Here is a 23,882-nt window from a genome sequence, read left to right as displayed (position 1 = left end):
ACCAAAAAAGAAATGTAAAAGAAATGGTAGTGCTGATAGGTACTAATAATTTAAGTGGTGACAAACACAGTGTGAGAGAAGATATGAAAAGTCTGTTGGAAGAAGCGAGAAAGAAATGTGAAAGAGTAAAAATTGTAGGATTACCACCTAGATATGATAGTACTGAGCTAAGAAGGAGGACGATGACAGCAAATGATTTCATGCTCAGGCTATGTAGAAGATGTGGATGTGAGTTTTTAGATGTGTTTGATGGCAGAAAAGATTTGTATAAGAATGATGGCCTGCACTTGAATTCATTTGGCATCAGAAGCCTGTAGAAATTACTTCTTGGTATGAGACCAAATGCAGAGAGTCAGGGAAACTAGATCATCAATGGAGGAATGAGAAAAATGTGTGTGAAAGTTCAGCTATGGTATACAAACATGATGAAGATATGAATGCCTTTAAACATGGTTATGTATGTGGAGAAGGAGTGGAAAAATATGCTTTGGGTTTGGACCTTTTAAATGTGTCTGGGAAGGGAAAAGAGAAAATTCTAGAACAAGACGAAATAGATTGCATATCTAATTATAAGAATAGGCTAGATCGTAATTTATTATGTCTATACACAAATGCCAGGAGCATTAGAAACAAAGGGGTTGAGTTTGTTGCTTTATTGAATACGATGTGGCCTAAGATTCTTGGCATTAGTGAAATCTGGCTATCAGAATCAGATATGGTAAGTGAGATCACATGTAACGGATATACTATTTTTAGGAATGGCAGAAGAAATAGGAGAGGAGGAAGAGTGCTACTAATAATATCAGATGACTTAAGTCCAGTTAGGGTAGAAATAGAAGAAAACGATGATGGTAACAATGTCCCATGTAGCGATGAGTTTGATTCTGTCTTGTGTGAAGTGGAAGTTAACAGAATGAAATATATGGTGGGGTGTTGCTATAGACCTGGCAGCTTAGTTGTAGCTGCCAGGTCTATAGCAACACCGAAGAAATGCATTGCCTATTTAGCCTTATGGGTACCAAGTGAATGATCATTATGGGTGACTTTAATTTTCCAAACATTGATTGGGTAGAAGAGAAATCTCATGATAAGAAAGAACAGGAATTGAATGAATTGTTGCAAGACAACTTTCTCAAGCAGCATGTGAAAGAAGGAACTCGAGGTCAAAGAATGTTGGTTTTGCTCATAGTGTCAGAAGGGATCTCTGTCAAGAATATGGCTATTTTACCATCAGTTGGCAGTGATCATGCTGTTCTTCCTTGGGAAGTATCTACTTGTATTGAAGCTCCAATCAAAACAGGCATGTTGAACTACAAAGCTGGAAATTATGATCAACTTAGAAGAATACTATCTTTGGTCCCATGGTATCAGTTACTGAATGGAAAAAATGTCAGCAATGCATGGGAATCTTTGAAAAAGTGCTTGAATGAGGTGGTATCTCAATGTATCCCTAGTGTTCGAAGAATAAATAGGTTGGGAGTGAAATGGATGTGCAGCCTTATTAGGCAAGAGATCCACAAGAAGAAGATGATGTGGAAAGAACATCGTGAGAATAAGAGCAAGAGGAGTTATGAAGTATATAAAGCTCAGGCCAGAAAAGTAACGAGTATTGTGAGAAAAGCTAAAATGGAGTATGAAAAGAAATTGGCTATGCAAGCTAAAGGCAATCCAAGAGAATTTTATCGTTATGCTGCAAGCAAAAGAAAGCATGAATGCGGGAGAATAACTTTATTGAATGCAGATGGTGCACGAGTGCCGGTGGTATCTCAATGTATTGAGATACCACCGGCACTCCCTAGTGTTCGAAGAATAAATAGGTTGGGAGTGAAATGGATGTGCAGCCTTATTAGGCAAGAGATCCACAAGAAGAAGATGATGTGGAAAGAACATCGTGAGAATAAGAGCAAGAGGAGTTATGAAGTATATAAAGCTCAGGCCAGAAAAGTAACGAGTATTGTGAGCAAAGCTGAAATGGAGTATGAAAAGAAATTGGCTATGCAAGCTAAAGGCAATCCAAGAGAATTTTATCATTATGCTGCAAGCAAAAGAAAGCATGAATGTGGAAGAATAACTTTATTGAATGCAGATGGTGCACGAGTGCCGGAAGCTGAGGAGATAGTTCAGTTAATGAGTTAATGCTTCAATTTATTACTATGGATGAGACTTGGATTCACCATTACACACCAGAATCTAAACAGCAGTCAAAACAGTGGACAGAAGCCAGTTGTTCAGCACCAAAGAAGACAAAGTTGGTTCTATCAGCAGGAAAAGTCGTTGCATCAGTGTTTTGGGATGCTAAAGGCATTTTGTTTATTAATTATCTTGAAAAGGGTAAAACAATAACTGGGAAATATTATTCTTATCTTTTAAACAGAAGACTAGATGAAAAAATTCATGAGAAAAGACTCGGTTTTCAGAAGGAAAAATTCATCTTTCATCAGGACAATGCACCTGCCCACAAAGGTGTTTTGGCAATGGAAAATTAAGGGATCTGCACTATGAATTGTTGGAACATCCACTCTATTCCCCAGATTTGGCTCCCTCTGACTTCTATCTCTTCCCAAAACTAAAACTCATCCTCGCTGGTCAGCGTTTTTGTTTCAAATCAAAAGGTGATTGCAGCTGTAGAGGGATATTTTGCAGATCTTACTGAGAACCACTACAGGGATGGGATAATGGCAATGGAGCATCTCTGGAATAAACATATTAGTTTTAAGGGAGATTATGTTGTAAAATAAAAATAATTTTGAAATTATAAATTCGTTTTTTCATTGTTAGGCCAAGAACTTTTCAGACCACCATCATATATTAATATTAGTTTACCTGCAGATATGCAACTGTTTGGATGATGCAAAATTGGTAAGACCAATGAGCAGACTTGCAGATGTTGTGGTCTTACGGGAGGACTCAAGTAGATTATATAATTGGGCAAATGAGTGGAACAGTCAATTCAGTGTTTCAAAACGTAAGGTTTTGAAATCTGGTAAGTGATGATGACATGCAAAGTATAACACTTTGTGGGGGAAAGTTTGAAGAAGGTAAAGGAGATAAGAATATGGAGTGGTAGTGGACAAGGACCTGAAGTTTATGAGTTACATTGCACAAGTTTAGAAGTTGTCATATTGGATTATGGTAGTGATGCTCAGGACCTTCACATGCTGGATAAAGAAGTTATTGGTCCGTTGTATAAGGCCTTGATCAGGCGTCATATTGGTTATTGTGTGCATATTTGGTCACTTGGTTTCATGGTGATGAGGATACATTAGCAAGAGTTATTATTATTATTATTCAGGCCTCCATGGAGTCAAAAGACTCATCATGAGAGGTCCTTCCTAAGAAACACGAAGTCTATCAAGACTCATCGAGGGGAGGTCCCCCCCCCCTAAGAAACACAAAGTCTATCATACCACTCCTTGAATTCATTGACCATTCTTGCTCTCACCACTCCATAAGGCAATGCATTCCATGGTTCAGCTACCCTCCATGCAAAGAAACCACTTCTCACCCTCTTGCTCACAGTTTCCTTTCGTAACTTCCAGGGATGGCCTCTTGTCATCACTCCTTCCCACTATTCAACCAAGCGAAAGAACTTCCCAGTCAACTCTGTAACCACCTCTCAACAGTTTAAAAGTCTCAATCATATCACCTCTCCTTCTTCTATCCACCAAACTCTGCAGTCCACATTCCCTCAGCCGATCCTCATAACTATCATTGTACAGTCCTGAAACCATCTTTGTTATCTGCCTTTGTACCCTTTCCACAGTTAAGTTATCCCCCTTCAAATCCTGGGGACCAAATCTGAGAACAGTAGTCCAAGTGTGGTCTGATCAGGGTCTTATACAATGGAATGATAACTGTTTTATCTCTGCAGGTCAGTGTCCTTCTCATTATTGCAGCAATCCTCTGTGTTATAGTTCGCCCACCGTTTGTAGGTCTCTGCTTGGCGTGTTGCCAAGAATAGTCGATTCATGCTGAAGGGGAGAAAGAAATGAAGGTCGTACGAATCGGTCGCCAACACACAAAATAACGTGCTTTATAGGTAAAATTTTCCAACTGTTATACAAGCAACATAGTTAACTACAATAATCATAAAAGAGAAGTTAATTTTCCAACCTGTAATAATAACTCATCCCACAATACGGACTGATTACCCTATTATCGGAATGGATTCTCCTTTCTCTGACATCCGCAGAAGTGTCGAAGGATCTCTAATCGGTGGGCGAACTATACCTTCACCACCTTCGCAATACGCCCTCTAAATTTCAGGTTTCTATCAATCATCAACCCCAGATCTCTTGTCTCTCCTACTTCCTCCACTATAACTCCTCTCATAGAGTATGCAGTGTCCCATCGATGTTTCCCAAACCTCAAGACCTTACATTTTGCTGCATTAAACTGAAATCCCCATTCATTTGCCCATCTATCTAGCTTATTCAAATCCTCTTGCAGGGCTGCCGCATCTGCACTATTACTAATAATCCTTCCCAGCTTCGCATCATTTGAGCAGAGAAGATTCACTAAGGTGCACAACCGGTTATGGTTGTCCAATACAGCGTAACAGAAACCAAGGTCTTCTTTTAAACCAATATTTTTAGCATGTATTTGTTGATAATGTTGGTGATGATAATGTGAATCCCACTTACGAAAGGTTCTAAATCTATAGTATATTAGTCCTGTTGATGAATGAATGGTTTTCCAGAAACTGCTTTCAAGATCAAACAAAAGAACTTTCAAGACACTTCAGACCTCCACTGAACAGTATTGTAATATCACACCAGATATGGAAAATCATCTTCATAAAAACATTCATAAACATCTATGTCCATGGTGGAATTTAAATCCACTGGATGTTAACCAGAGCTGGTTTAACCTCTTAACATACAAAGACGTCTGTGACACGTCTTTTGTTTATTGCACCAAAATTGATTTTGAATTTTGGTTTCACATATAAATACAACCGAATATAGACGCTAGACAATCTTGTGCATATTTCCTTTCAGCCGAGAAAAGTTGCCAATGCCTTGTATCAGCTACTTCGTTTGCGTTTTGCACAAATTCATCATTATTTTTCAAATAATGATGAATTTGATCCAGCAAATCACCCTCGCCCAAACATTTTGGCAGAAAATCTGATTTTTAATTGGTACATTAAGGGGTTAACACAGTAAGCAGGCGATGCGTCGCTTCATGCCTCCTTCTTCAAGAGACGCTGAAGTGAATAGAAAAAACGAAATAAAAACACATTTTAATACTAGTGTTCATTAAATGTGGATATTCACTAAATATTATTATTATTATGATGGGCGACTCCAGGGAGTCCTTAGACTCATCGAGGGAGGCCCTAAACATGTCCACACAACTATATGACATTCTCACAGTATGTATCATACCTTGCCTTGAACTCACTCACCGTCATAGCACCCACAACAGACTCTGGTAGCTCTTATTCCAATCATTTACCACTCTGAAAGTAAAGAACCCAGATCTAACACCCCTGCTAACCACACTCTTGCCCAGCTTCCATAGGTGTCCCCTGGTTCCCCACCACCAGTCCTGATCTCAAAAATATCCTCTGAATTAATCCTATAGAAACCCTTTAGCAATTTGAATGTCTCAATTATATCTCCCCTCTTCTGCCTATCAACCAATATATTATAATAAATACTGTGACTTTTAATAACATTTAGCAAAAACTGCATTCTTTTTTTGCTATGTGTAGTATAGAGCTGGCAGAATCATTAGACAAGCTGTGGGTTTTCCTTGGTCTTCGAGTTACAGTGGGTGCCTTTACCATCATCATCATCATCATCATCAAATTCCTCCCATGTACACTCAAAGAGTGTACAATTTTTCTGCAAATTTTCCTCAAAATCGTTCTGTTACCTGTCAAGACTCATTATCAAACCTCTCAAACATTTTCAGATCTTATATTTCTCTCTTCTAAGTCACTTTTCACCATATCAATCCACCTATATCTTGTTGAAAGTTTATTTTTCACTTGGTTAGAGTATAATAAAATTAGTTTAATCCTTTATCCAAGTGTGAGCAAACAAAGTTTGCGCCTGAAAGTATCTTCAGGACTGGGTTAAGGTGGTACAACACCAGGGCAACTCATTGCAAAGGTGGAGCAAGCTACCAACTCTCCTATCTCAGTATCTCCTATAATGCAAAACACATCTCCTTGCAGATATGTCTACTGTTATACATTAAGGAAAGGGCCACTACCCAGAATAGTTTCGACCTTTATTGAGGTCTCTTCAGTGGGAGCCAGGCCCAAGTGGAGATACCAGGCAGAAGCATTAGTAGGTCTTCTCTACCTATAAATCCAGAGTAATTTAATAAAAAAGGGTGGCACACTATTTGGCAACTCCTATAGGTAGAGATGACCTGCTAATGCTTCTGCCTGGTATCTCCACTTGGGCTTGGCTCCCACTGAAGAGACCTCAATAAAGGTCGAAACTAGTCTGGCTAGTGGCCCTTCCCTTAATGCATAACAGTAGACATATCTGCAAGGAGATGTGTTTTGCATTATAGGAGATACTGAGATGGGAATGTTGGTAGCTTGCTCCACTTTTGCAACGAGTTGCTCTGGTGTTGTACCACCTTACCCCAGTCCTGAAGATACTTTCAGGCGCAAACTTTGTTTGCTCACATTTGGATAAAGGATTAAACTAATTTTATTATACTCTAACCAAGTGAAAAATAAACTTTCAACATCTTTCTCTAAATCCAGAGTAATTTATTAAAAAAAAAGGGTGGCACACCATTTGGTTTCAACACTGTCTTGTATACAGCTAATTTAGTGTTTTGACTAATTTCTCTCTTATTCCATATGAATTTATTCAGTTGACTTCCTACCCTACCAGCTTTGTTGATTCTGTTTTCTATTTCCATATTAATTTACCATCTTGACTAAAAATCATGCCTAATCTTGCTCCCACTGAAGAGACCTCAATAAAGGTCGAAACTAGTCTGGGCAGTGGCCCTTCCCTTAATGCATAACAGTAGACATATCTGCAAGGAGATGTGTTTTGCATTATAGGAGATACTGAGATGGGAATGTTGGTAGCTTGCTCCACCTTTGCAACGAGTTGCCCTGGTGTTGTACCACCTTACCCCAGTCCTGAAGATACTTTCAGGCACAAACTTTGTTTGCTCACACTTGGATAAAGGATTAAACTAATTTTATTATACACCTATATCTTGGTCTTCCTCTGGGTCTTTTTCCTGCCAACTTGACAGAGAACACTTGTTTTGCTAATCTTTCCTCACTCATTCTGTTTAAGTGACCATACCACTTAAGATTAGCTCTGTTAATGCATTCCTGGATGCTGACAATGTCAAGTTTTATCCTAATATCGTTGTTTTTAATATGATATTGCGATTGATGCTATCTGTTCATGCCCCCCCCCCCCCCCAATCTTTCTCAGGACTGTTATATCTGCAGTCTCTAGTCAAGTGTTTTACTTCTGACCCAGCTCTCAGATCCATAAGTTAAAATTGGTTTCAACACTGTCTTGTATACAGCTAATTTAGTGTTTTGACTAATTTCTCTCTTATTCCATATAAATTTATTCAGTTGACTTCCTACCCTACCAGCTTTGTTGATTCTGTTTTCTATTTCCATATTAATTTACCATCTTGACTAAAAATCATGCCTAAGTAGCTGAAATGTTTACTTGTTGTACAGACTCTACGATCAATACGCAGTTGACATTTTCAACGATTCTGCCTATTTTCATTGTCTTTGTCTTTTTATTGCTGACCTTCATACCATATCTATTACAACAGCTATTCATTTTAGTCAGTTAATCTTGCAGACTTGTAGTGGATTTATTTAGAAGTCTAACATTGTCCGCATAAAGCAAAGAGCTTACATTAACATCTCCAATTTTTATATCATGTTTAATACTACTTTCCTTCATAATGTGATCCATATAGATAATGAATAACAGAGGGGATAATGTCTCACTCCAGATTTAACATTAAACCATCTTCCTGTACTTCCTTCAAATCTAACTGCTGACTTACACCCAAATACAGACTAAGTATTGCTTGATATAACGCCCCATTGACACCATGACACCATATAACTGTAGTGTATTGAATCACTTCTTTCTTGGTACCTTGTCATATGCCTTTTCCAGATCGACAAAATTTAAATAGAGATCTTTGTTATATTCCCATGCTTTCTCAACTGTTTGTCGTAAAGTGATGATCTGATCCTGACAGCCTCTATTTGGCCTGAATCCAGCTTGTTCTTCACCAAGCTTTTCTTCCACAATTCTTCTCAACCCTTTTCCCAAGTATACTGGCATAGATCGTATGTATCAGGAACACTCAGTAGGGAAATACCTCTGTAATTCTCACGTTCAGTTTTATTTCCCTTTTTGTATATGGGTACTATGAGAGCTGTACTCCAATCATCAGGAATTTGCCCCTCTGTCTAGGCCTTCTGAACTATGCAGTGCAGCCACTGTAAGACTTTTATACCACCATACTTCAGCATTTCTGGTTGAATATCATATGCTACTGCTGCCTTTCCACATTTCAAGCCTTTGATGGCTTTTTCTACTTCAAGTATGGTTATGTATTCCTGACTGTATGCTGTTGAGTGTTTTTTACCACTGTACTATCACTGCTTGTTTCATGTAGCAATTTTTCGAAGTAATTACTCCATACTTCAAGGATATCGTTCTTACCGGTTTTCATGTCACCTTTAAAATCTCTAACTCCTTTTCCAGCATTCTTTCCGCCATTTCTAAGCTTCTTCAACAACCTCCAAAATATCTTACCACCTTCTTGATATTTATTTTCTATGTTCTTGCCAAAGTCCTCCCATGACTTTTGTTTAGCTAGTTTTACACACTGTTTAGCTTTCTTACATTTGTCTCTGTATTCTCTAAGAGCATAAGCTGATTTATTTGCCAGGAACTTTTGACATGCTTTCTTCTTTTCCTTCACTGCCTCTTTAACTTCCTGTGTCCACCATGGAGTTCTGATTTTTCTATCCTTGCAGACAACCTCACCACATGCCTCTCTGGCAGAATCAATCAATGTTTTCTTCAGAGTTTGCCACTGAATCTCCAAGGTTTGATTCCTGTTCTCAAACTCTTTCATTTTTTCTTCAATAATGTTTGTATATTTTAGTCTACAGTTCACATCTGAGAGCTGCTCAACTTTTATTCATTTTAAAACTTTCTTACATGTCATTCTTTTCAATTTGAAATTCAATTTTCCTGCTCAAGACTAAATAGCGATCACTTCCAATTTCAAATCCTCTGTATGCTCTGGTGTCCTGCACGAGGGAGAAAACAATAACATAGTCAATGAGACTTTCTTATTCCTTGCCTCTTTTCTCCATGTGAATTTGTGCACATTTTTATGTTGGTACATGGTGTTAGTAATAACCAGTCCATGTCTTGAGCAGAATATCTAACAGGTATTTGCCATTATTATTAGCTTCGCTCTTTTCTCCAAATTTTCCCAAAATATTTTTGTCTGTCTGACAATCATTTCCTACTCTCCTATTTAGATTTCTGGACCAAGAAGGACCAACTTTTCCTTTTTCATTGTGTCAGTTGCTTTCTCTAAAGACTCAAAAAATTCCTCCACTTCTACCTTAGTATAACCTTCTGTGGGACCATAGGCACAAATAAGTCTCATTGTCCAGTTCCCCATTCTGATATTTGCCCACCTCACTCTACTTGAGATTGTCTGCCATTCAAGAAGATTAGCCTCGTATTTAGTGTTGAATACTATGGCTACGCCTTCTTTTCCTTGATTGTCATTGCCTGAATATAACATTTTGTATTTATTTTTCAAAAAGATCTCACCAGTTTTTTTCTTTTTTGTTTCAGTCCCCTATTATGTCGATCTGGTACTTATCTAATTCCTCAGCTAGCTCTATTTCGTTGCCATTTTCGGCTTATTATGTTGATAGTACTGATCTTTAACTCTGATGATGTTGAGTTGGGGTGTGTTTTCAGATTTGTTCCAGTAGCTGACTTTTCGCTGTTCACCCTGGTTCCCTGGCGAAAACAACGGGGACCTTGTTTAACTGGGTGACACCCCAGCCGGCATGAAATTTTGTCGTGTTGTACAATCATTTTGTATTTTGGTTTAAGCCAATAAGAATACAATTTGGTTCTTATTGGCTTTCGTTCAGTATCCAGGTAGATACCCAACAGGGTGCACCACGAGAAGGTGAGGATTGGACATTAGGTCAGAAGCCCTGGTCAGCTCTCCGCATTCCTTTAAAGGCTATGTGGAGGTCTCCTCTCATATACAGCTTTGACCCTTAAGCACCCCATATATATCTTTTTCCAGCTATAAAATACTAAAATTTCAGTCCTTATTACATTTCTCATGATTTATTGATCTTAAAGCAAAGTCAAAATCTAGTCTTCACAACATATTTATGATATGAACTCAGCGTATTCTTTCCCAAGTTTCTCTTCAACAATTTTTCTTACCTACTTCTCAATAGCATTTGCCTAAATCTTATAACACTCAGTAGAGAAATTCCTCTGTAATTCTTGCGTTTCATTTATTTTCATTTTTATAAATGAGTGCTATGAGAAGTACTTTATTCATCCAGAATTCGACCTTTTGAATTTTGCATTGTTTTTGCTTTAATTTTTGTATTTTCTTAATTTGAACATTTCAAATATCATCTTCTCCAGCCAAATTTCAATATTTTTTTATTTCTGACAACTTTTTCTACTTCTAGTACTGCAAGATACTCATGACTGCATTCTTCCTGGATGTTTTCTGGCACTGTTCTGCCATTGCTGATCTGATTTAAGAAATTTTTGAGATAAATATTCTAGATATTCAGAATGTCTTTATTTTAACTTTTTTTATATAGCTGTATCATCTCTGATCATATCATCTGTACGTGTGACATATATGGATAATCTGTGAATTATCGTGTGTGTGTGTGTGTATTGTTTTTCAAATTACTTGTTTTCAAAACCTATCACTCTTTATTCTTCTATTTGATAATCCAAGTCTCTGTACCATAAATAACTGTTTGGCATTGAAACGTATATTTTTCCATATATTTGTAAGTTTGGTCATAGTAAGAGCATCTTAGATTTATTCTGTGTGTGATAGTTTCATCATAATTTAACCTGTTTCTGATCAGTACTGTGATTTATAATAAAGAATATATGTATTGTTATTAAGTTATTTTGTGTGTGTGTTGTAAATTTTGTTGTATTCTCTTATAATTGTTTTTATAATATCAGAAACAGAATAAATGTTTATTATAAATGTTTTCCGTATTACTAGGAATGCACTATAAGTTAAAATATCCTCTTCAAGAATATCACACAGGTCGTCAGTTACGTATGGCTCCTATATTCGATAGATTAAAAGCTGCAGGAGCTGTTTTTGGACAAACAATGGGTTATGAAAGACCTTGCTATTTTAACCCCATCCAAAATGGTATATGGTTGAATTTTTTATGATTTATTTTCTGTTATTACTTTTAATTATTTTAATTTTGTCACATATGTATCAGAGCTAAACGAAGCTACTTGTTTAAAATCTTACTAAATAATGTATTACTGATTCTCTCTCTCTCCAACCAACCACCCACCCACACACACTCACACACAGAGAGAGAGAAGAAGAGAAAACCTATTGGAGTGTTTCTCATAGGAGTAGGAAATGTAGTAATTTTAATCTGTCATATTAGAGCTAAGTTCTAAGGTCCACATAAAAGAATATGTGATGTGGCCAATTAATCTTCCTGTTAGCCTTTCCTAAAATGATTCAATATTTAAAATCCAGTAAAATTACATAAATAGTTCTAGAAAGTTTTTTACTTAGTTATGGATATTTTCTGCCACTGGTCTGTCATTACTTATCTGATTTAAGAATTTTTCAAGGTAATTCTAGATATTGAGAATATCTTTATCTTTGTCCTTTTATATCAGCTATATCATCTCTGATCATATCACATTATAATCATTAAATTATAATAAAAAGGAAATTACATTCTTGTTTTAGTTCTACCCAAACATAAGACCAAGCATTACGGTCTCCTCATTGGGAGCTAGACTCAGAAAGATATACTGAGATTAAATCAATGCAGAATTCATATATTTTCCATATTCAAGTAATAGGTATGTCAATATATTTTTAAAATATCCATACAGTCCTATACTCTATCTACATAATCATAAGCTATGTTCCATATTACTCATATAATCTTTGTAACTCTTCTTTCTACTCTTTCCACAGCTTCTTTATTCCTTCCAAACCTTGAAGACTAACTCTGCACACACACACAGCAGACCAGGTGTGGTTGTATCAAGACCTTGTAAAGAAGCAAAATGACTTCTTTATTTCTATATATCAGTCTTTGTTTCAACATTGTAGATATTATCTTCTTGGTTGTACTGTATTTGCAATTTTTTGCAATGTGACCATTTTACTTCAAATTCCTATCTATCATAACTTCTGGATCCCTAGCTTCATCAATTTCTCACAGCATAATCCCACCAATATATGAGGGTAGTCTGAAATGTTCTTGGCCTCGACCATAGATGGCAACACTATCGGCAAGATTTTTTTTCTCTAAGTTGGTACATCTGTCATAAGCATCCATGTGAAATTGCAAGTCATTCTAATTAAGTAGTTTGTTTTACACAGCTGTCTGAAGCAAAAGTGTTGTCTGTCTCTATCCCTTGAAATGGATAAAATTGAGTATCGTGCACTTATAAAATTCTTTGTAAAAGAAGGTTTAAATCCAAAAAAAATTCATTTAAAGTTCATAAAAGTTTATCGGCACTCTTCTCCTTTGTTTTTGACAATTAAGAAACGGGCCTCTGAGTTTGAACGTGGCTGTACTACCAGCCTTGAAGATGATCCACGTGAGGAAACGTCCAAAAAGTGTAACAACACCAGAAATCATTGATCAAGTGCACAATATGTTATTGGATGACCGGAGAGTCAGAGTGGGTGAAATTGCTGAGACTATAGGCATTTCAAAAGAACGTGTAGGATATATTTTGCACGAAGAATTGCAAATGAAAAAGCTTTGTGCAAGATGGGTGCCGTGCTTGCTCACAGCAGATCAAAAACACACTCGCATGAAAATCTCTGGACAGCGCTTAGAGCATTTTAATGAGAATAAAACTGATTTTGTGCATTGATTTATTACTATGGATGAGATTTGGATTCACCATTACATACCAGAATCCAAACAGTACAGAAGCCGGTTGTTCAGCGCCAAAGAAGACAAAGTCGGTTCCATCAGCAGGAAAGGTCATGGCATCAGTATTTTGGAATGATAAAGGCATTTTGTTTATTAATTATCTTGAAAAGGGTAAAACAATAACCGGGGAATATTATTCCGATCTTTTAACCAGACTAGATGAAAAAATTTGTGAGAAAAGACCCAGTTTGCAGAAGAAAACAATCATCTTTCATCAGGACAGTGCACCTGCCCTCAAAGGTGTTTTGGCAATGGGAAAATTAAAGGATCTGCACTATAAATTGTTGGAACAACCACCCTATTCCTCAGATTTGGCTCCCTCTGATTTCTATCTCTTCCCGAAACTAAAACTCTTCCTCGCTGGTCAGCATTTTTCTTCAAATCATCAAGAGGTGATTGCAGCTGTAGAGTGGAGGGGGGGGGGTATTTTGCAGATCTTACTGAGAACCACTACAGGAATGGGATAATGGTGCTGGAGCATCGCTGAAATAAATGTATTAGTTTTAAGGGAGATTATGTTGAAAAATAAAAATAATTTTGAAATTAAAAATTTGTTTTTCATTTTTAGACCAAGAACTTTTCTCACCACCCTCATAATTTGCTGATGGAAATCTCATTATAGAAAGTGTATAACTTTACACTTACTAATATTGAATTGAACAGCCATTATCATTTATTTACATTTCCAGCATATTCAAATCATTCTGTAAGTGCTGGATATCAGTAGGGTCACTGACTGATCTGTTTATTTTTGAATCATCAGCAATTGAACATCTCCTATTAGATCATTCCTAATCTGTGCATTATTTTGCTCAGTAGATATTCTGCATAGCTCAATAAATCTCTTAACCGTCTCTTGGCTCTATCCTAAACTTTGTGCCATATATTAAACCTGCACAGCCAGAAGCAACATGCACTACCAAGCCAAGTCTCACCCCCACATAGTAGCAGGCAAAAACCCACTATACACCAACTAAGCTCTGAATGGCAGTAGTCAAAGGTCTACAGTTCTGCCTAGAGTGCAAGAGGTATCACCCTCCCTCCAGGACAGCTTCTTGATGAACATCATAAAATGTCATCAGTGGGATTCAAACCCAGAGAGAGAGGTACCAAGGTTGAATTAATGCAGAAAACATATTTTTCCATATTCATGTAGCAAAAATAAAAAAAAAATAAAAAAGATGTACTACTTTATTATTAATATGTATCAGAGATCAAAGAAAGTTTTTTCACTTGGTTATAAAGTAAATTATACTTGCCAAGAAATTATATTCTTGTTTAATCCTTTACCCAAGTATAAGCAAATAATGTTTGCATGTGAAGTATCTTCACCACTAGGCTACTTATAAGTGGAAGCTGTTGGCTTCACATCATTTGCTTCATTATCCCATAATACAAAGCACACTCCCTTTTGGATGTGTAGCATCATGGGAAGAGTCACTACCCAGAACTGGTTTCAACCTTTATTAAGGTGTCACCAGGTTTTTTGTTTCGGTTTGTTGCCCTCCTTAGCACCTGTTATAAGCTCCTAGAAACGCTCATCCTCAATAGAATTTGCCATTAAATAATAGAACAAGTCCCAGTGGAACCGGCTGGATTCAGACATAAACAAAGTCGCTGTGATCAGGCTACTAACAATGCCTGAAAACAGCTGTAGCTTTTGTAGATCTTACCACAGCTTATGATACAGTCAAGAGGCATGGTGCAGTCTGCAAGTTGCTCCGTGCAGTCCCATGCGGAACAATAGCAAAACTAATCGATAACATGCTAAGCAACTGCCTGTTTCAATGTGTATGGATAAGAACAAAAGTAAACAAAGAACACTGGATAATGGATTACCACAAAGGTCAGTTCTGGCTCCCCTCCTTTTTAATTTATACATCGCAGATTTGCCTAATACAGCCTCCAAGAAGTTTTGCTACGCTGATGACATTGCTTTAGCCACTAGACACACCAATTTTACTACAATGGAAGATACACTAACAAACGACCTTCAGTCCTAGATGAATACTTCAGCAAATGGAGATTACACCCAAATCCTAGCAAAACAGAAGTTTCATGCTTCCACCCTGAACAATAACCAGGCTAACAAAGAACTCGTGGTCTACTTCAACCACAAACTGCTACGCTACAACAGATTCCCGAAATATCTGGGCATCGCTCTGGATAGAACTCTATCTTTTAAACTACATCTCATTAACACAGCATCAAGCTAAAAACAAGAAACAATATACTGCAAAAACTACGTGGAACAACTTGGGGTGCCTCAGCAACAATGCTTTGTTGCACTGCTCTTGGCCGTTTACTCTGCAGCTGAATACTACTCACCCGTATGGCTGAACTGCGCCAATGTGTATTTGGTTAATGCTCAGCTTTACACCACTATGTGCCTTATTTCTGGAACTGTAAAATAATCAACCCCAACCTACTGACTCCCGGTGCTAAGCAACATCCCACCTCCACACTTCTGCAGACCCAGCTTTCTTCTACATGAATACAGCAAAATCATGGAAATCCCAAATCTTCCAATCCACGAAGACATCTCACCCCTAGAAATAAACAGGTTAAAGTCAAGGCACCCTCCAGTCTTAACAGCAAAAAATCTTGCAGAGACAAGTTTCAACATGAAGGAGAAGTGGAAAGAGTCCTGGTGTAACTCTTCAACAGGGGTCTTCCATGAATTAATGGACCCAACAGGGCTTTGACCTACCTCAAAAAACTTGGTCTACCCTTAACCGAACCCTCACCAATCATGGCAGATGTGCAGACCACCTTTACAAATGGGACATGATTACCTCAACCAGGTGCGACTGTGGATCACCCCGCGAGACAATTAATCATGTTACAGCAGAATGTGTCCAACCTACATACAGTGGAAACCTCTCATACTTCATCCATGCTACACCAAGTGCAGTTGACTGGATAATCAACCTAGACATACAGTTGTAGCCTATTCTTGAGTGTCTCTTTTATGACTGTATTATGTCTTATTATTGTACACGTGTCTATTACTATGTCCATATATATTAATAATTAATTTAATATATAACTTTTCATTTGTGAGGCATATCCTAAATAAATAATTGTTTCGGTTTGACCATTTTCAAGAGTAAAAAGGACAGAATATTTCTTTAGAATTGTATTTCTTTAAAATGGTAGGTGATACAGTTTGGAATTTAGGATGACTGTGAGATAATGTTCAGATTCTGTTAGAGTTATAATCAGATTATTTTTGTTGTCAAAATTTTTCAACAGTTTAAACTAATAAATTAGCAATTATTCACTGGCTGTATAGGATTTAATTAGCTTTAGTATTTTGGATCTCTGTGAAAATATTTTAGGTTATTTCACTTTTGGTTTCACTTGGATCATTTCTAATGACAGAATTAGGCAACACCAAAATCAAAACCAAATTTATAAAACATAACCAGTTTATTAAAAGAAGGCTGCCCCATAACAAACCAATGTTATCCTCTAAAAAAAGATTCTGTTCTCATTAATCCAGTTTGTATTCTATCTCTAACTAATCTACACACTTCCAAAATGCAAACTGGCCCACTGATTTGTATCTCCCTTCTCTCTTTTGCATAGCACTAGTTTCTCTTTCTTCCATCTTCTGGGAATATTCTTATCAATTAGCTTCTTTCCATATTCTCTTCATATATGTAATAATAAACCATTCTATTGCAATACTGTTAGCATCAGGATTAATTAAAATTACAAACATTTCATATTCATGAATCTTCAACCCCCCTCCATCATATTCATTATTTTTCATTTCCTCTCAACATGAAGTGTACTAACAAAATACTTGCCAAACATATGAATATATATTCATATTTGTAACCTATGTATCATTTTCAACATCTAAATCAGTCTCTCATACTTACCATTCTTCTGTGGGATTTTTCTAAAATTTTGTTATCATGAAATTCCTTGCTATGTCTACCAATCTTCTTTCATATGCCAACTCCTGCTTCCCTTCTTCTTCTTCTCTCGCTTATTATTTTTCTGGAATATTGATGAGTGCCTCTTTCTTTATATTCCTCTATAACAGTTTCTTCTTCAACAGCTCCTGTTTAATTTTATGGTTTATTGATTCCAGCTAGCTTTTTTATGGAGATGTTTGAAGAGGAAGGGAAGGGAGATGAGTAGCAGATAAGGATAAATGTCATATGCTGATGGCAGTGTTAAAATGTATTCATGAAAACAGGAGGACAGAGTATGGATGAAATAAGTAAATCATAAAATTAACTAGGAGCTGAAAATTAAAGAGGGGGGGAGAGTCATCTTCAAGTTAATTCAACCTGAATTTCTTCCCAATAGGTGAACCTTGTTGCAGAACAAGCAGGAGACATCAGTATACTGACTATTAATTTGGTACTGTGGAACAGTTAGGTTTTTAATACTGTACATAAAATGGGCTGAGTTTATCTATGAAGCAGTAAAGAACTGCTCTCTCTCTCTTCTGAGAGAGAGAGCAGTTTGGCTTGTTTGAATGTAAGAGAATCAGTGCTATCCAGAATTATGCATAATGGCCCATTCTGTTTGTAGATTTTAGGCAACCCATATATCTAATTGGGGAAGGTGGGTGGGGGGGGCATCAGGATTATTCACTAAAAAAGTGCTCACAACTGTACTTACTCTAGCTACCCATTTCACCCATTCACTAATCTAAGCAAAACCTGTAGTCCTCACACCCTTAATTCACTTTCCAGAGATGCCTCCTTGTTCTCTCTTCCCATTCTCCAGTCTCACATACTGAAAAATCTCCTCTGCACTAATCTATAAAACCCTTTTAGCAACATATGTTTTTTCATATCACAATCCTTTTATGTATGAGCAATAAATTTCTCATGCCCATTAATCTTCATTCTGCATTAAATACCATAAATTTAAAGCTTTAATGTATGCAGAGTCTTATGAAGAAGAAAGAGAGAGGATATGATAGAGAGACATAATGTGTCTCTCTATCATATCCAGAACATTAATTTGCAGAACATTTCTCATAGAGTAGTGTGTTTTGGGGAGGGGAAATGCTAGATAGGAATAGAACAAGAAGCCATTCTTAGATGCTGCAGCAAAGGAGTGAGGAGAAAATACCCCCCCCCCCCCCACATGGATAGTGGTTAGCAAGCAGAGTGTGTTGTCTGAAAGTGTCGTTGGGTACAGAAACTGCAATTGGGTTTAAAACATGATTTGATAATAATTATTATTATTGACTTCTGACCTCATTGTTGAAGGTATACACTATTACACAAAAAGCTCATTCAACAAGCTTTAAACTGATTCAATGTGTATACATTCACAACACACACACACACTCAGGCACTAACCACCCACTCTCCATACAAAGAACCGCTCCTGACTCATCTGCTGGCACCCTCCTTATACAGTTTCCAGTGACAGCCTCTTGTTCTACCCCCCCCTTTCCATTCTATGAAAAATTTCTTCCATATCAACCTGATAACAACTCCTGGCTAGCTTATATTTATATGTCTCAATCATATTGTCCTCCTCCCATTCATGAAGCTTTGCAATTTACATTCTCTCAATCTGTCCTTGTACTCCACATTCCTAGGTCTATTGACCACCTTTGTGAATCTTCTCTGAACCCTTTTTAATGTATCCTCATCGCCATAAAAACCTGATGGCCAAATCTGCACACAGTAATCCATGTGAGGCCTGATCAAGGCTAAAAAACTGAAATCATTGGTTCTTTATTTCTGCATGTGAGTGTCCTCCACATCATTGCCATTATCTGGTATGACATCTTCACAACTTGTGCAGTGTGGCCCCTGAATTTCAGAGCCTTGTACACCACCACTCCCAGATCTCTCACCTCCTCTACCTCCTTGAGGTAGAGGAGATGGAACAGTTAGTATACTTTCCATCACACCATTGCTTACCAAGGCCATAACATTGTTTCTTTCACTCTGCATTGCTCTCCCTAATTTTGCATCATCTGAAAACAACTGCATATCATATCACCAGTTAAATCCATCCAATATCATTAATATAAAAATTACTAATATTATTATTATTGTACCCTCCATGAATCAGCAGATCAACTTTTTTTTTTTTTTTTTCTGTTGCTCTTTTCTGATACTTCTGGCATTTGTAAATTAACACAGCAGTTCATTTTTAGGTCTGTAACCAGTCCTATCCAAGCCACTTGTTAATTATGATTTCCCTACACCTTCTATTGCCCATTTCACCTTTATCACTTCTTACTACATACATCCGCTCAGTCTCAGTTTCCCCACTCACATCCCAATCTATTTAATTTCTATCTTGATCATCCCCATACATTCAGCACTACTTCCAACATCCACTCTCCCTATGCCATGTCTCCCTGTCAACCTGGGTTCCCCTGTTTCTCTTGCATTCCCATTCTCTCTTTCTTCATCTCTCACACTACTACTGTTTCCATTGCCAAGCACTTCTGTCTCTTCAGTACCACTCTCCTGATCTTTTACTTTATCTCTTACTTCTGATCTCTTGTTTGCATCACACAGTGCACTTCCCCTCTAACAATAGTTTCTCAAGTGCACTCACTACAAAGCATTCAAATGTAATCCATCACAACTATATAATTCTGTTCTTCGCTTAAATACATGCCATATGTATGCCAAAGCTGGGGAAAACTGTCATTAAACGTGCCATCATAACTTGAAAGCTAATTTCCTGTAGATTTAGTGTAATGAATTGGGGTTATGTTCCAATAGCTTATACTGTATAATATATTATAAACTATTTGGTGTATTCTTTAAGATTATGCTTATTTGTAAAATAGATGTGAAACTTGAATAAAGTTTCATCAGCTTGAATCTGTAATATAATATGAACTTTTGTGTATTGTTTAAGATGGCACTTATTGTAGAATGGGACAAGTGAAACTGTGAGCAATTTCCATCAATTTTATTCCATATTCCTGAAGGCTGAAAGTTTCACGTTCTCTTCTGATGTTAATGCTTTCTTCTTCTTTAAGGATTTTGTATTCTTGAATTCACTTTTCCTCTTTCCAGACATTCTTGAGATCATAAATATTAACTACACTGTAAATATTTTAAACTAAATTGACAATAAATCAAGAATGAGAGAAATAAACAGGTTGCTTTAATTATAGGTTCTGCTGTACCTGTGAGTTGATCTGAATAGAAACTCACAGCAGCATGCTTTTTTTAAAACACAAATGCTTATGCAATATTGTGCAACGTAAAACTCAGTCATGTACTCTGGAATGTCGAGTATGAGGAAAGATTGAGAAGATGTAATTTGCAGAGTCTGTTGGACAGGAGGAAGAGGGGAGATATGATAGAGACTTACAAGTTGGTAAGGGGGTTGTTATAGGATCAATGCTGGAGAAGTTCTACAGAAAATAGTGGGAGATTGGGGAGAACCAGAGGTCATCCCTGGAAACTATATAAAGAGGGTGTGAGTAGGGGAGTGAGAGGCAGGTTTTTTTCATGCAGAGTTGTAAATGATTAGAATGCCTTGCCTGAGAGTGTGGTGTCTGCAAGGAGTTTGAATGTGTTCAAGGCACGGTATGATGAGCTGTGTGTGTGTGATAAAAGGACCTCCCAGATGAGTCTTTGACTCCATAAGGTCTTGGGGTAATAATAATAATAATTTCATTCAGTCACTTCATAAAAGACATGCATTCTGATACATTTCTTCTTTGGTCTGAAATTTCATATATTCATAATGGAAAATTTTTCTAGTCATAAAAGGGTGTGTGTGGGGTAGGGGGATCTTGATTTAGGGATTACCTTGAGTTCTCTATCCACTTGTCATAAACTTCCAAGTGCCACTTCCATGCTGTGTAAAATCTGCTACCAACTGATATGGTTTCATCATATCTCTCCTCTGTCTCTTTCTCCCACATGCCCCTCAATCTCTCCTCATGTGCATAATTTTAGGCCAGATATCATTTGCTTATTCTCTACTGATCTTTTTGACTGTTTCTCTACCTCCATAGAACCAACCCAAGTGACCATCTCTTTGTACAATAATATGAATGTGGCCTTATGAAAACATTATAAAGTGGGAGAATGGTTTTTTTTATTCCTACAAGTTAGGAATAACATAAATTAATGTTTTTTTAAACATTGCAGTTATCCAGTGCCAGAACTTAATCACCTTAGCAACACCTCCATAGTGCAATTGGAAGAACGACAGTATGTTGCGCCCCTTGATTAGAAAAGGCATAAGTTCCATTCTCGTCGTGATGGGAGGAATCTTTATATGGATTTTTTTAATTGAAGGTGAGTTAGCCGATCTCATATGGAGGTAGCAGGGTTTTTTCTCCCAGAAACTGGAGTTTTTCATCCTGCATACAGACAAATCAGCCCTTCAGAGCACACGCAATTTACAGACAAAAAATACTAGCTGTGATGGTGGTTGTGGGCAGTAGATGGCGTTGATGTAGGTGATTGGTAGTAGAGGTTGTGTGTAGTAGTGGAGACGGAGAGTTGTATGGGTGTCCTCCCGTGATGGGTCTTCGGACTCCTTGGAGGTGTCATGAATAATAATCATTTTAATAGCAACCATAAAATCTTGTTTCATTGCAAAAATCTCCAGTAATATAATATTCTGCTATCAGTGTTGTCAGTCCAAATTGCTTGACCTTATAACTTTCAATCTTGAACTGTCACACATTGTCACTTGCCTATAGTACCAGTCTGTTCAAATCAGCCTGGAGAGATTCTGTATCATGTGTCCCTTATCACTATTTCCAACATTTCATAATTAGCAGATAACTAGATATTGTCCTCCAGACTATCCTTCATAACATTATTATAAAAGTTAAACAATGGCTCAGGTATAAAACTCTGTGGTACGACTACTTATCCTTACTACTTTTAGGCTCAGTATATTTATACATCACTTTTCGATACTTGGGAGTTAGTACCTTTCCAATCCAAGTTACAAGCCTATATTATTATTATTATTATTATTATGAATTATTATTAACATTTGCCTCATCTATCCAATGCTGTAAATGATCCTTCACTAATTTTTCCAAAATTGTAACAACTACTGTTGAAATACACACTGATCTATAGTTTGATACTTCCATTCTACTACCATCCTTATACAATGGCACTATCTATCCTCGTTCCATTCCTTTGGCAACATTCACATGGCTAGATTCTCATTGAGGCCAGGCTGGTTGGCTGAGTGGTTAGCATGTCCACTTTCCAGCCAAATGGCTTCAGGTTTGAATCCCACTATGGGCATAGATGTTTGTCATTGTCTGTAAAAATACTAGTGGTGGCGGCGGTGTAGATGATGACGACGTTGGTAGTTCAGTTCGTTGTAGTTGGTGGATTGAGGGTGGAGACAGAGCACTGTAGAGTAGGTGACCTTCCTCGATGAGTGTCTGGACTCCTTGGAGGTGTCATGTAACAACAACAATAATAATAATAATAAAGTCCTATTCCTTCATTGACATCCAGAGTACTCAATATTTGAAACACACTCTCTTCTTGCCCTTCTAAATGCTGAACCTGCTCTATCCTACTAGTATTAAAGGCTACTCCTCCAGGATGAAGTGTTCATTGAACAACACTATATCCTTTGCATCAGTCACTCTGTTCCCATTTTTATCCAACAGTATCATTCTTCCACATTCCTACTGGCCACATAATGAAAGAATTTCTTCGAATTTTCTTTGGATCTCAGGGCCAATCGCGTCTAATATTCCAGTTTTGCCTTCCTCACCATACTGGTGGCACTTTGGTCTGAGGCTTATATTCTTCATGCATCTGCTCTCCACTTGTCTCCTTATATCTCTTCCATAACTCCTCCAACCATGGGACTTCCCCAAGCTGATTTTTAAGATTATTATAATCACCTGCCTTATAATTCCATATACATTCCATACATTCCTTTCTGTTTGATACTCCTGATTGTCTTTTCATCTTCTGAGTCTAAACCACATAGTCACTCTTTCCAACTGGGGGACAGATGTGCCATCTCGGTTATGATCAGATCTGATGCTATGGCCAAATCCAAAACTTTGAACCTTGTGTTCCTTATACTACATATTGCCTAAGACATTTGTCCCTCAAGTATTATAGAAATTCCATTCCCTTACTCCTACATGCAGTTTCTTCTTCCCAATTTATACTTCTGTAGTTAAAATCTCCCATAACAATCATTTGTTTTGTACTTGCCAAGCTCAACTGCCTAAACATAATCTGCTCTTCACCCTCTATGCTCTCTGGATTATAGCAACACCCCACAAATTATCCTGTCCTGCCCACCTCCACCTCACACCATATGATCTTAAAACCATTAGTGCCATTACCATCCAAATCCCCCACTCTGAGAGGACACAACTCATCACTTATCATAAACAGTGCTTCACCACCATATTTCTCCTTCCTACTGTGCCAAAAACCCTGCTACTTCTATTCCTGTCAATATATTATCTTCCATCAACCATGTCTCAGTGATCCCATTAAACTTTGGACAGGCTGATGCTATCAGCTCCACCAATTCATCTCCTTTTTTCCAGATACTCCTGGCATTTGTATAAAGAATCATCAAGGCACTGTCTGATTCCATACCTATCATTATCACCCTCCAGACTCCACTGGATTCATCATTACACAATGAATTCCCTCCCCTCTCCCAGATGACTATT

At 37.3% G+C, this 23,882-nt stretch overlaps 1 protein-coding gene across 7 annotated transcripts in view; it reads left to right on the top strand.

Moving 5' to 3' along the window:
* LOC150110256 (pyruvate dehydrogenase phosphatase regulatory subunit, mitochondrial) overlaps positions 1 to 23,882 on the top strand; it is a 366,839-nt gene that overhangs the window by 190,396 nt on the left and 152,561 nt on the right. For all 7 annotated transcript variants that reach the window (XM_090398625.1, XM_090398618.1, XM_090398634.1 and 4 more), the window contains exon 12: positions 11,296 to 11,451. In XM_090398625.1, the coding sequence (XP_090254751.1) occupies positions 11,296 to 11,451 (156 nt within the window). The remainder of the gene's footprint in view (positions 1 to 11,295; positions 11,452 to 23,882) is intronic.

The sequence above is a fragment of the Typopeltis vanoorti genome, chromosome 1, assembly GCF_054136105.1.
Source record: "Typopeltis vanoorti isolate ZY-2024b chromosome 1, IOZ_Tvanoo_1.0, whole genome shotgun sequence".
Classification (NCBI taxonomy): Eukaryota; Metazoa; Arthropoda; class Arachnida; order Uropygi; family Thelyphonidae; genus Typopeltis; species Typopeltis vanoorti.
Note: the sequence above shows the minus strand (reverse complement) of the source record. Positions and strands in the feature narration are given on the sequence as shown.